The 14,983-nt window shown below is 34.8% G+C and overlaps 2 protein-coding genes across 3 annotated transcripts; one reads left to right on the top strand and one right to left on the bottom strand.

Moving 5' to 3' along the window:
• Positions 1 to 3: 3 nt before the first annotated feature.
• LOC106166888 (uncharacterized) lies at positions 4 to 9,270 on the top strand. 2 transcript variants are annotated; one of them, XM_087005240.1, is made up of 5 exons: positions 4 to 46; positions 2,507 to 4,004; positions 5,005 to 5,060; positions 6,379 to 6,547; positions 6,837 to 9,270. In XM_087005240.1, exons 2-5 carry the CDS (start codon positions 2,582 to 2,584, stop codon positions 7,154 to 7,156), a joined length of 1,968 nt encoding a protein of 655 aa, XP_086861366.1. In that variant the 5' UTR covers positions 4 to 46; positions 2,507 to 2,581; the 3' UTR covers positions 7,157 to 9,270. The 2 variants fall into 2 exon arrangements, with proteins under 2 accessions (XP_086861366.1, XP_086861367.1); XM_087005241.1 differs by lacking the exon at positions 4 to 46 and adding an exon at positions 438 to 526.
• On the bottom strand, positions 8,707 to 14,963 carry LOC106166896 (mannose-1-phosphate guanyltransferase alpha-A). Its single transcript, XM_013545557.2, has 11 exons — positions 14,827 to 14,963; positions 14,137 to 14,234; positions 13,655 to 13,758; positions 13,226 to 13,418; positions 12,975 to 13,034; positions 12,528 to 12,655; positions 12,192 to 12,335; positions 11,337 to 11,481; positions 10,979 to 11,071; positions 10,529 to 10,700; positions 8,707 to 10,374 (listed from the first exon to the last, which is right to left on the bottom strand). The coding sequence occupies exons 1-11, from the start codon at positions 14,864 to 14,866 to the stop codon at positions 10,274 to 10,276; spliced, it is 1,278 nt and encodes a 425-aa protein (XP_013401011.1). The 5' UTR covers positions 14,867 to 14,963; the 3' UTR covers positions 8,707 to 10,273.
• Between the last annotated feature and the right edge of the window lie 20 nt (positions 14,964 to 14,983).

The following is a 14,983-nucleotide window of genomic DNA, read 5'->3' as shown; positions in this document are numbered from 1 at the left end:
CTCGCGAGATTTCATAATGAGGAAGGAGAGCAGAAGGAAACTTGAGGTGACTATACATCCAGTATCATTTTCGCTTCTTCTGTTGAAAACAATGAATATTTTATTATTTTAACTGACGGGCACATTCAAATGGATATGTGTAATTCATGACCAAATGTTCTGTAATTACTGAGTACAGTACCACTTTTTAGCAGGGTAATACAATCAACCAACTTTATTTCATTCATAAACAAAATAGATTTGCCCTAATCTCCCCGACTTGGTTATGCTTAATATCAGTAAGTGTGTGAGAGGATTGGTGCCAAAACCAATCTCTTCGGCTACGAAGATGGTATTCTAAATTTTGTATAGTCACCTTCTTTAGGTTTAACTGTTAAATGTTGTAGTTCTGTGGGGGTTGGTTTTTGGACACTTGCAAGTTATTGCCTTTCTAGGCAAGAGCTCACAAAAATCTACTTGCCCAGAAAATTTTGACTAGCCGAAGAAGATATACGCAAATGTGTGGAAGAATCCCAGCTCTACAGAGGTTATATCTTTTACACATATTCTGTTGTACTCTATTGTACAACACATCTGTTAATATTGATGACAGTGCTAGGGAAAATGATTTGGATATATGCATTGATGTTATTACTTATTTTGAGATTATGACAGAAGTCTAATTCTATGAAAAGTTTGAGGTTATGCATTTCATTAATGTTTATATTGGTTTTTATTTCAAATACTTATTTCTGATAGTGGCAAAGTATTCATTTGTGCATGGTATTGAACTCATTTTCACATTTTTTTTTTTTTCATTGTGTTAGATTAAATAACTAACCATGCAACTCTACATATATTATAAACCTCTTTGCTGGATCTCTTTTTTTTCTGTTGACCAGTTTATACTTTATTAAAATAGTAAATTCTAGTAAGAAGGATAGAACAAAGATAGAACAAAGTAAGAATTTTCCTAAATTAAATGACTACCATTAAATGACTATGATTATCTGATTATCTGACTACGGAACTATTAGAAAATGGAGGTAGCCCATCTTAATTGGACCATACTGCAGTTTTAATTCTCTTGTTAGTAACACATGAAATAATAATGATTACCATTTATGCTCTAGATAAAATTGTGAAGTAAATAAGGTTCACTGCTAAATTACAGTTGATGTATAAATAAACCTTATCATATCAGCATGTGGGCAACCTTTTTCCAAGAAAACTTTGAATTCGGAGATTTTTAATTCAATTCTAATGAATTCTGAGATTCCTTAAGATTTTTGTTCCCATGTAAATTATTCAGAGTTTTTTATCCATAAATTTTATACGTATTCAACAGTATTGGAATGTTACAACATATGTTTATTATCTCTTTGCCCTAGCTCTGAGTAATAGAAATCATAGCCTGTAGGTAAACTGAGTCCAAATTTGTCTGGGTGACACATCCTGGGCACATTTTATTAGAGAGCCTGACACAGATTCTGAGAACTATATTTGTGTGGGTTGAAAAAATTGAAAAAAAAAATATCTATCTTGTTTGTATTTTATGTTTCTTAAAGTTTTGAATATACCCTGTTAGTATGTGTCTCTTATGTAAGGATAATATTTGCAATGGATCTGCATATGGTGAATTATGTTGCATTTGGTAAGTACAGTATAAATAAAGACTTCCTGTTTGATAGGAATATGGCCAATAGTAGAGCAATTAAGATAAATACAGTTTGATAGCATCCTGATTTAAAAGAGAAATGAAAATGTTTATGAAAAAGAAACTTTAAAAATGGCTCAGGTAACATATGGATTTCCAATTTAAGCTAAAGTGAAATGCCAGTTCTAGTTGTGGCAGATAGTAATAATTTTAATGTGTATTATAATATGTTTTTTATATGTTGACCTCACCTCAGACTTTGCAGTGGTAGGTCTCTCCTGTTTTGATGTTGTCACTCTATAGTGTTTGCACAGAGACATACCTAGGTCTGATTATGTGCCAATTAAGACCACTTTAAATGTTGTATTTTGATCCCTTCCAATCATTGCTTTATTTGGTGAACACAAAAAAGATAAAATGAGACTTAATGTGAGATAGACTTAATGTGAGTGGTGTATGGAGATCGTTGTATTATATCAACAACTTTATGTTAAGAAGAACAAAGTTTACCTTTTTAAAGTGATAATATGGGCTTAGGTCAAAAGTTAGGCTTATAATTCTTACATTTGGAATAATCCCAAATTTTTTTGGCTGTACACTTTTTGCCACATTTGTCAGTTAAACTTTGCCAACAGAGCAAAATTTTGAAGTTATAGCGCCGTGTAATTGGTGCTTCATATCTCGCTGTGTATTTAATTGCATTCTGTGATGACTCATTTTAACTGTCAACCACACATCTGTCCAACAGAAACTATCATCTTGTCACCGCCAGAGCAGGTGCTTGGTACTGTGGTAACATATGTTTCATCTTTTAGACAAGTGAACATGTTGTCGGACTGGTAATTCTGCATAACTTTTCTTTCTTACCAGGTGACATGTGATCTGTGATGTTTCCTTTTGCGTACCTGACTGTTCCTAAGATTCACAGCTCATGCAGATGCCACCATGAGTAGTAATGGATTTTGGCATAGAATTAAGCATAAATTTAAAGGAGTTGGCAAAAGGGGACGATTTGATGTGCCTCAGGTTGGAACCAGTGGGCAGGCCAGTTTGGTTGCGTTTCGCAGGTTTGGAGAGGATGACCTGCCGTCGTTTGACCCAGCTTTGCGTCCACACAACCAGGTCAGCAATCCATCACATCAAGTAACCGTTAATAACAACAAACCGGCAGTACCACAAAGTAAACAAGATGAAAGAACAACCTTGCAGAAGTCTGAACCAGTGATTTCTTCAAAGCAGCCAACTTCAAATGGCATTAGCATTGCTGTGCCTCATAGTGACGGCACTGTCCCCAAACCACTCCCATCACCTCCCACTGTGCCCTCCCCCATACCTCCTAGCAGGTGCTCCTTCAGTGATGAAGACCCAGACTATGCTACTTTAGAAGAAATAAAAAGAGAGCAAGCTTCTATAAAAGGCACATTGACAGACACCGCTTTCTCTGGTGAGAAATCAAGTAGCGATAGTGGCTATGAGACTGCTGATATTCTGCTGAGAGTCCCCAATACTCATTCAGTTCCCTCTAGTCCTGTGTTACTTAATGATGAGGAATCTAGAAAGCATTTATTGGAAAGTCCTGGAATGAGGAACAGTGTGAGCGATTTCCCAACGTATGACAACTGGCAGTTAAAACAGAGAGAAAGTGCTTGGAGAGAAAGTGCAAAATTCAGAAGTAGCCTGAGTGAGTTCCCAACCTATGACAATTTTCAATTCAAGCAGGATAAAGTGAATCAACAAACGGATGTAGTTGACTCGCAAACTGAGACCTCTCCAACCAAATCAGTTAAATCTGTGGAGGACTTGTATGCTACTCCACCACAGAAACGGAAGAGCACTTGTGGAAGTGGAGAAATTCAGGAGAAAAACAATTTTGACGATTCTGCAAGAGAAGATGCTCCGCCTATACCTGACAGAAGGTATGAACGGTCTCAGTCTTTACTGGAGGTTATAAAGCAACAAGAAAATACTTGTGGGGAAACGGAGAAAGGCAATATAACCACCTTGCAACAAATACCTGAACCATCTTTTCCTGCTGACACTCTAAGTAACACTGTCAAAAATGACACAGGTGTCAAACAAGCAGAAAATTCAGCTACTGACAGCAGCAACGAAGATGCTGAACAAGATAGTCCATATGAAAGTGTAACTTTCCAAGAAACTAATACAAACATGAACAATAACTCTACTAATGCAGTTGAATGTCAGCACTCACATGAGGAACCTATACACATGAGTTTGGAAGAAGTGAGACGGAGCCAATCTAAACTACAGCATGACTGTAGCATATGTCAGCAGGCCAAGCAGTCCACTTGCTCCAGCTTTCATGTTAGCACGGAGCATTCTCCCCACCCTCCAGAGACCCCAAGAGGTAAGTATTTGATTCACTGGAAGACTACTAGTACGTGTTAGGTAAAATTGTTATACTCAGTGATTGCATTATTTGTCTGAAGCTTCAACATGTCAGCTTCAATAATTAAAGATTTACTTCATCAGCATTATGTTCCATTGTGGTGTTTTAGTGACATATCTCTCTGTTTTTTAAACGTAGCATCTTTCATGGAGAAAATCTTTATAAATCTAGTTAAGTGGCAAGGCGAAAAAGCCTTACTGCAAGACATTTGAATTTAGAGTAATGGCTTTACATTATATAAGGAAATCCTTTTAGTCTTAGAAGCAGAAGCTATTTACATGATTTATTGTCCATAAACCACATCGCACCAAACCTGTAGACTGGTTAATGACTTTTAAAGTGTATTTCCACATTTCAGTGGATGGGGTGATTTTATGCATCAAGTGGTTTGTGATATAATTAATACATGAAGTACAGGCTAGCTTGGATAGCTGTTTTGAATAGCAAGGTGGATTATGATCCTGATGATGATATGATTCTGATATGCCATATCATGTTGATAGAAAGTAGTTAAGTTATAAATAGTTTTTTGGTTAATAAATTCTATAAAAAGAACACATGGACAAATTTTGCTGATGACTATGCACATATGTCAGTTATATATTTGTCCATTATGAAGGTGTCAAGCATGAAATTAAACATTCAGATAATGATAAATATCAGACAGAGTTGACTACCTGAGTTTGACAGTCATGTACATATAGCTGTTTACACATTTTTGAAATCAGATTGAATAAGCGTTCAGCTATTTAGCAATACCTACTTCTCTTTTAAGTTTTTAAAGTCATTTGCTTATGGGAAATGTATGGCTTTGAATTTAATTTTTATTTATACAGACACAGTGTTACTGTAAATTTTGTATTTTAACTTTCCTTCCTCCTTTACTACCTTTTTTTTCCTGACAATAATGTTCATGCCCAGAATCACCAAAATTATCTCACTTGTTCTGTCTTTTCAGTTACTAGACGGAATGTCAAAAACAACTGCATTGATGCACTGGAATGCCTGAAGGATGTAAGTTCACCTGATTTTTTTATCTCTTATCACTTTAAATGTAGAACTCTGTTTTATTGAGCTGAAAAACGTCTTATAGATTAAGCTGCTCTTGTGTGGCGAATTTTAGGTTTTTGTCAATACTCGAGGTGATGTTACTAGCACTGAAACAGGTTTCTTTTGCTCTGATAACCCTATTTGAGTATTCTGTGCATATTTCATGCACCCTACTAAATCACAAATGATATTATGAAAATAGATGTGTTGTTGAAATGTTGTAAAGAAATATCATAGTCATTTTGTATTTGTCTGAAAGTGGGGCATGCCTGTAACAAATGTGTGTAAAGTTATGTTTTTCTAAATGAAATTTATAGCTGTCTGTATGATTAAGACCCTGTGGTTTTGTGAAGGAATATTAAATAGAATTTTGACAAGTAATGTTTTTAATCAAAATTGTGCATTAAGGGGAATGCATTTGAGATAATCTTGTAATGATTTGACTATTCTCTTCCTGTGCATCTGTCTTCAGTTTATGAAATGAACAGTTTGTAAATAGACGTGTATTGCATGGGCAAGATTGCGATGAAATTAAGTTTTACTGTTATAAACAGAATGCAGACTCTGATTTAAGCTCCATGTACAAGCAGCGACTCGGTACATAGAAACAACTTGGAAGAGGCATTTGCCTTATCCTAGATATTGCTCTTGTTTTACATCACATATTTACAAAATGAATTATCTTTTTACCTGAGGGCAGTGGTTTTATACTGCAATGCATAAGGGTCTGATGGTATTTCCATGTAGAACCTCTAGTTTGACCAGGAAGTTGTTGTGACCCGATGTTCCTTATCTATAATAACACAAGTGGACATTGCTATATGTCTACTGAAGAGTAAATTTCCATATCATGTCGGATACAACATAGCCCTGCAACCAAGCAGAACACATTAAGACACATGTAATCTATAATAAGCAACAACATGTTCATGTGAAGTCTCTGTAAACGAAATGATGTTTACTTTATCAAGAAAGGGAAGATTTAAAAGTTTGTGGCAATATTACTCCTTAACCACCACACAGTTACCAATAAAACCTAAATGCAGTTTACTAAAATGGTATTTACATAGTTTATATGAATTTTTTGTCTACATTTTGACATATCTCTGTGCATTATATCTATTATTTCAAAATTCAGTTGAATTACTTGAGTTTTGAGTAATGCTATAATACACAAAAAGACAAATTGGACATGAACTGTTCTCCCAATGGCATCTTCTTGCAATTTTCTGTGTAATCTGAAACTAGTTCTGTATTTTTTTACTCCTACATGTACATACAGGTTGGTTGGTACTGGGGTCCACTCAGCTCACAGGAGGCAGAAGCTAAGCTTGACGATAAGCCAGACGGAGCTTTTTTGGTCAGAGACAGTGCAGATGAACACTACATTCTAAGCCTCAGCTTTAGGTCTAATGGCCAAACTCACCATACCAGGATTGAGCATCACAAAGGTATTCAATTTTGAATTAGTACTTTTATATTTAGTGGTGAATGCTGTAATCCCATTCTAAATTCAGTTAAGATGTCAAATGCGTATTGATCTGTTGAAATCTAAAGCATGTACAACACTGCTTGATTCAAGATAATATGATTTGAGGCTAGGTCTCTTTAAGTTGCATTCAAGCTATAATTAACAGTTTATGAAAACAGATGATGCAATTTAAAAAGTGCTTAGCATTTTCAAATGAAAGCTTGCAAGTTGTCAATGAACAATTTTATTTGCCTCCTTGTCCTTCTCAGGTCACTTCAGCTTTTACACACAGCCAGAGTCCCATGGCCATGACTCCATTGTAGAATTCATACAGAAAGCAATGGAACATTCAAGGACACACCAGTTTTTATACTTCATGCGACCTCATGCTCCAGGCCTTCCACCTTTTCCTGTCTCTCTACTGTTCCCATTCTCGCGATACCAAAAAATGCGCTCACTTCAGCATATGTGCCGCTTCATTATCCTGAAATGTGTACGAAGAGATCACATTGATGTACTGCCTTTGCCTTCAAAGACTAGGGAATATTTGGCAGAGGCCCAGTATTATATTGAGGATTCTGAGGAATAGGCTCAGGAATATGTGGCAGAAGCATATAGTGTTATGTTCATGATTCAGAGGAATAAAATAAATACTTGGCAGAAACCATATATAATAATTTGAGGACTCAGATAAATGAACTTTTAAATGAGTACGTGCCTAGGACCTGTTACAAGAAAAGACTCAAGATTTTGGGCTGAACTATAATTGCTAAACTTAGATAGTCCACTATGTAAATTTAACTGTGCAATCTAGATCAGTGTGTCTTTCATGAATATAAAGACTCCTGAACATTAGCTGTGTGTGTTTGTGTGTGTGTGAAAGAGAGAGAGAGAGAGAAGGCTTATGTGTGTGAGATGGGGGGTATTTTGCAGGAATGATTGAACTAGTAATAAGATACATAAATCAGCTGTATCTGCTAAAACTTAATAATAATATTCAGAACTTGCTCAGAGTTGTGCTGCTGTAGATACACAAGCATATAATACGATATTAGGCAAAATAATTTTAAGAGGGCGCTATTGTATTCAAAGGTGCATATAGATTTTTTTTAATGACTGAATAATACCTAATAGATAAGGTAACCTTTTTTAATATGAAACAGGTAAGTTTGTATAATCACTGATGTTAATTGACTGTTTTATGTTGTGCTTTCAACTTAAACTTTGTTGTATGTATGTTTGAAATTAAGAGATATTGGTGTATGCAGACTTATATTGAAAGAAAAAATAACCTTTTTTATGATATTGGTTGAGTTAAGATTTTTCATGGCACTATGTATCTACAGATACAGTAGTATCAGACAGGTGGTCTGTTATGAAAAAATTAATTTTTTTTTTTTTTTGTGCTGCTAAAAGGCATTTCCTGACAGTTGTATGAAACTGTTAGAGCATTTGTCTAACATGAATATGTGTGCATCAAAGATGTCTTTTCATTATATGCTGAGTTCTGAGATATTTTACATATTGAGGTTTAAAGGCAGTGATCCTCTTTTATTTTAAGAAAGTGTTATGATATACCTGTACTTCATGTGGTAACAATTCATATTCAGTGTTTTTGTTATGTATGTGTAGTTGACTATCCATGTAAAGTATATATATGCAGCAGGAATCACTTATTGTGAGTAAAAGGTGGTTCAAAGGAATTGATTTGTTGCAACACCATCAAAGCACACCAAAGGTAAATATGTTGTAATATGTTTATAAGGCATGTAATCGACCAGTTGTACCTGTACACAAAGTCTTCCTGGCAGTTGTTTATCTATAATACACGAATGTTATTTGTAATGCCATATAAGAACTAAGTTAAATTGGATTTGGTACACATCATAAGGGTTGGCATTAGATCGCCTCCAAAGAGGCTGTAGAATGTGTGTAATGTACCATTTATCAATTATACTGGCAATCCAAGTTTAAAGAATATTATTTCTCACTGCAATCTGTTATCGACTCTGTGCAATTGAAGTAAGTCAGAAAGGCATATATGTCCACACACACTTTATCTTGTGGAATTTCTGTATTTTTCATAACTGACCCAGAACTGTATTTTTTCTGCTGCCCAATAAAGAAATGCTCGGACAATTTAACAAGGAATTCCTTTATTAACCATTAAGAAGAACCCATTTTCAGTATAAGACAATACAATTATGCATACCACCTGCATTACCAGTAACAAGGAGATTCAATTTCCATCCAGTTGAAGCCCCTCATGCTGCAAATGGTCAGATGTCGTTTCCACAGTTTTTTTCCCCAATTTCCAGACATTCTTTCCCACTCTTTTTCATGGCCATCTTAGGGTGCCTTCAGAACAAGTTGATTCACATCCGCGGACTGACAGATCCGCAGATCAAATATGACCAACCCACTTTAAAGCAATGCCCCTGCAGCTCCCACAAGTGGCATCCCTGCATCCAGCTCCATTCTGATCAGGCGTAGGAAACAAAACCAATATCAACATAAGAACGAATTGCACCCTGATCAAAGTTGAGCTGAGATTTTATTTCTGTGCCCCTGTATGTTTAGGATGTGGGGAATCCATTAGAGGATAAGATGGCATTGCTTTTAAGTGCTTTGACCATTATTGATCCATGGATTTGTTAGTCCAGGGATCAACTTGTTCTGAAATTGCCACTGTCTTAAGAAATTTGAAAGGAAAAAAAAAAAAAAAAAACACCGAAGGAATCACAAACCTGTGTTTAGGCCAATGGTTATTTAAAAGTATACATATCTATGTTTCTTTTCAGTGCTTCCTTTTTATTAGGAAGACAAACTTGTCATTCTTTGGATCTTGAGCACAACTTTGATCCATTCCTCGTCTAAAGTTATAGATACCTATAACCTCAAGTATACTCTATAACAATGGAAGATGATTGCGCTTTTATCCCCAAACTACTGCTCTAATTACGTAAGAAAAAGTCTTAAGAATATCACAGAAAACCACTCAAAGGCATCCATAAATTGCAATACCCTAACATCACCCCATTGCTTGCAATAACACACTTCCATTAAGTATTTGTCTTAAACCCTTTCCATACAATACCTAAAGTAGGAACCCCATTTTAAAACCTTTACATGACTGACAAACAAGGAGTAACCAATGTGTAACTGTAGCCATTGCTCAATATTCTTCACAGGCAATTGCACTGAACTAGATTCGGAAAAATGGTGCACTTGTTGCATATAAAATATCACACATCTCATGTAAATATTGGCCTGCACGGACCAAAACAAGTTGCAATAAAACAAGTTACAAGGCACAAAGATGATTGAAAAATAACTATCCACTTGCTAGGCAGATGAATATTTTGGTAGAATATTCTTATAGTCTATTCAATTTATAGACTTAAAATATTGTTTAAATCAGGAATGTAAATATATGTAACACATGGAAAAAAATAAAGCTGTCACATGTTACTTTGTCCAGCATGATACAAATGTGGCACCATAAAATACAGCTGAATATTAGAAAACAAAGAATGCATTGCCTTTTCTATGTATATACATGTAGTCTATCTAACATACCCAAAAGGATATACGCTTAGTTCACACATTTGATTAAATAATCCAGTGTCTCCCCATTGTTCGGATATGAGCTTTCTAAACTTCTTTAGAGAGCAGGCCACGTTAAAATGGCAGATCCTACTGGTATTTATAGAATTATCTGGTTCTTGTAACTTCTGCCCAAGTCTTTGTGTGGCAGTACTAAGGAATTCAAGATGACAACTTCTGAGGGGATTTGTACATTGGAGCCTATAAATAAAATAAAATTTCACTACAAATTAGAATCTTGAACTCATCTAGAAATCAAAATGTAAATGATATTATATGGTTGGGAGAATACTAATACATTCAGACAATAAAGTAGCCAGAATCACACATACACTGCTATGCAAGGGAGCCTTACCTATTACAGTAATTGAAGGATTAAGTTTCCCTTCTGAGTTGAAAAGATCGGAGACCTCCAGTTTAGCAAATGGTTTGTTGGGATTGGGATCATTTGGTGTGCCTTCCACTCTGCTCCAGGAACCAACCACACTATTCCAGCCAATAATACTGTACAGAATTAAGGTGTGGTCCTACAAATACACACTTCAATATAGCTTTTGTGCTGCTTAATGCTGTTTTTAATTAAAATATATCATGGATTTTTTACTGAGTATTACCTGATTCAACCATTAACATCTACTGTGGCTCCTTAATCAAATTCTATATTAAGAAAAATGTTTTTTTATTCTACAGTGATAAAACACGTGAAAAAGCCAACCTTCCATTAAAATGTTACTGTATTAAAGGCTGTAAAATCTATTTAATACAGGAAATTAATCAGTTTCATCCAACAAGCCTGTAAACCTACCAGTATTGTTGATCCTTCTAAAACCAGGGACTCTCGAACTCTTACACCTTCACCAATGACTACATTCTTTCCAACAGTTACATTAGGTCCAAGCTGGAAATAAGAATAAACTGTTTTAAAATAATTATGAAAATATAATTCTCACTCAATTCCATTTTTGTCTACTTAGTTATTTCATTTATTTTTGTGACTGCATAAAAAAAAATTACAAAAGATACAATAAAATCTGCACACTAAGTTCAACAGAAAGCACACACCTTTTAAGACATTCAAATAATACATTGAGCTCATTATTTTGTTTTTATTTTATCACTCACATCAGCTGAGAATATTGACTTCCATATGTCTTAACACTTACAGTGGCTGATTCATGCACTGATGCTGATGGATGGATATAGACATCTCCAATGATTGTTGGTTTTCCTTCACCATTCTTGGCCAAGCGGTCAGGGTGAGTGCGGTGATAGATTGCCAGATAGTGACGGTTGGCATAAATAGTTGCCCTAGAGAAATGGTTGAGAAAATACATTACCGCTTTCTGTTCATAATCTAAATCACAATAAGAAGGTGAAAGGTGATGTTTTTTACCTTGAAAACTCTGAACATGAAGATATGTAAGTGTGACAAAGAGAAAACTCACCTAAAATTTCAATAAATATCTGGTGGTATTCAAACAAATATCCTGACAACTATGTCAGTAGTTGAATCACAAAATTTTACAAACAACTTCATTTGATAAAAAATTCAATCATATCATACTAAAATTACAGACTGATGCTACAATTCTTCAAAGAGGAATATAATGGTTCTAAAACAGCAGGACATAAAACATGCAAATATTTGTTGAAATGGGTTTACATTACCATTCTCTTGCATTACCTCTATTTCCAATTCAGCAAATCAAGTTACTAGTAATCAAGTTCCAAAATTTTTAAAAAATGGTAAATAAATTTCCTCTACATCTGTAGCTTTCTCATTTTAAGCAAACTTTATATAATTAATAGAATTTATGACATCTGTATTTAATCATGCAAGCAACCCCTATATCATTAATCAAATATTCTAATATCTTAGATCCAATGTTCTGAACTTACCTAAGAGTCTCAGAGCAAACGTTGACAGGTCATTGCACCATTTAAATACCATACTTAATGCTGTTGACATTGCCTGATAACCCTTTTAATGCTGCCTGACCAAACAAACTTTTGCTTACCCAGCTGACTTCACTTGACTCCAAAAGTTAGTGGTTTGGTACACAAAGAGTTTTCCGGTTGAGGCCAAATCCATGAAAATCTCACTTTCTAAGAAGATACACTCTTTGGTAGAAGGAGATAGGGAGCTTTCAATACTATCAGTGCTGTAAATAAAATTAATTTACCTTATGTCCATGAATAAATAACCTTACCTTTTTGTATTAAGACACAAAGATCACATATATAATGCAATTTAAATATCTTTCAAAAATGAGTCAAACAAGCATAATACAACTGTGCTTCAGTCCAATTTTTTTGCTGCTGTACTAATGGCAGTTTCTTGTAATAAAGCTCACCAGAAATTCTCCTGGTTCTTTTGGAAAGCTGCTGCTAGGTACTTCATGATGTCTGGACTAAAAAGATACGTGCCACAGTTGATGATACTACTCACATAGCTTCCTGGTTTCTCGACATAATGGACAACCTGACGGCGAAGAAGAGAATGATACACAAAGCTGTGGAAAATTAAACAAGAATCCAACATTAAAACAAAAAGAAATATTAATAACTTGACTCATTACTGCAGTGTATATAGTGAAAGAAGTAAATTAACTTGGGACCATTTTGTACAGAACATATACCAGTAAAGTTTTCTAATAAATTACTGACCATCAAAGCAACAGTAACAAATCTTCATTTCATATGAAAGTTAGCCAGTCTTTATTATATAACTGGTATCTATGCACAGCTGGCAAGATTGTACAAGTGCCACACATAATGTTGTATAACGACTTTTCTTTTACCTCATGTGTGTCCTTATTCTCCACAATACACCCATAGTTCAAAGACTGCTGTTGAGTGGCCTAAAGATAAATGTGTTAATTTGTTAAAGAATGTTCAGGTCATAAGAATGTACAGTAATACATTGTAACTGAATTGTTTTGTGATAAATTCCCTTGATGATTGAGCTTTTTTGTATTAAAATTATGTAAAATTACAAAAAAAAAAAAGTGCATGAAAGTAAAACCTGTCTAAAATGTGTTAAAATATTTACCTCTGTTCCAAGCATTGTATGTGTGTCCCCATTCCCTGTCTTTCTGTGGAACTCTAACATCTCGTTGAGAGGAAAGTCACCACACACATCTGCATTCATAACAAAGAAGGCCTCCGGATTGCCAGCCAGTATCTGGTCCCTGAAGTGATACAATCCTCCTGCTGTTCCCAATGCCTGATATTCCTGGAAATATCTAAAACAGAACAACAGCTAGAATATGAGGTTGCTGAAATTGATACACAGTGAAACTACTTTTGATGTTACTTCAAGTATTGATATATGCTGCATGAGTAATTTTTTTCTAAATTAAATAGTATCTGAAGGCAACTGAAATACAAGACTTAATAAAACTATATATAATTGTAGCTGCTGCAGTAGTGCAGTACTTAATGCATATGCTCCAGTAAGTAGCAATTTGTTCAGACTCACCTTACTTGCAATTTAAATTCTTGGTGAACTTCCATAATGAAATGATTTAGAGCAGCATTTGGCTGATAGAAGCCAATCAAAAGCACCTCTTTTAAATCTGGCACCTAGAATGATCAAATTTACAGTGTACTAGAATGATGTGTATAAACAGATATATTAGTAAGTTAAACGTGCATACATAACGGTTTTAGTTGGAAATGATACACAAAAACACTACTTTCACAATGTCAAACACTCCAAATAAACAAGATCTATTTCAGATTCAACATCAAATAGCTCCCAGAATGTAAAAATAAGCATTTACATCTCGTGATTGTAACATACTTTTCTAAAGGCACAAGTCAAGTTTGTGTGTGTGTCACATGTCACCTTTCCTCGGCATATATTTTCAGCAGCACATATAATTTCTACAGTTATAACTGAATTTTTGTCAATTAAAAACCAGTTAATATAGACTCTTTCATGTACTGTATCATATTCACCTTACTACATGCCTCTATGTGGTGATAGATCATTGGAAAACCTGCGACAGGAAACAGTGGTTTTGGAAGTTCTAATGAAAGAGGCCTAAATCGGGTACCTGAAATATTTTTTAAAAATCGATTAACATGTGTAGTTAAATCAAGGTTCAACCTTTTCTTTATTTTCTTCTACTACCTGTATTTGTACAAATTTACCAGCATTTCCACAAAAAATATCTAAGATTTTTTTATATTGCACCGTTCGGTGGAGAATTTTAAATGAAACTGTTTATAAATATGCAGCATTGCATAAACTAATCTTTATGTAATATGACAATTCCATAGCCAATAATTTGCCTGCAGTAAGTCTGATGTAAAGATGCATTATTTATAAAATATTAGTCACTCATATAAAGCACAATTCATATAGTTTCTGACGTATGCATGGCATAGAAAGTATGCTCAATAAGACAACATGCGTGTACTAAATGTTGTCTCGCTCGTACTGAGTAATTTTAACAAGTGTTGTGTAGAATTTGTACTTCGATAGCTCAGTACGTCAACGTCCGCGAAGTGGAAGCGGGAGGTCGAATGACTGCTCGTTATCGCACTAGATACTGATAGTAACAAAAATTCACGATTCAAGTGATCAGAAATGCACCACGCATACCAAAAGACTTTCAGTGTGTTTTTCATATCTCCACTAAATACCTTTCATAGGTCCACCGATTAAAATAATCCCCTTGATCATTTTGTTGTCGCCGTCGTCGTGTCACTAAAAGTAAAGCTGTCCTAAATTAGTAGTTTTGATGCGTTGAAATGATACTGTTATTTCAGTATCAAACATAGTTTTACTTTCAACTTACAA

This window comes from Lingula anatina, chromosome 2, assembly GCF_051362555.1.
Source record: "Lingula anatina isolate TDL-2025a chromosome 2, LinAna3.0, whole genome shotgun sequence".
In the NCBI taxonomy this organism is placed as follows: domain Eukaryota; kingdom Metazoa; phylum Brachiopoda; class Lingulata; order Lingulida; family Lingulidae; genus Lingula; species Lingula anatina.
The sequence above is the reverse complement of the archived record's forward strand: the minus strand, read 5'-3'. Positions and strand labels throughout refer to the sequence as shown.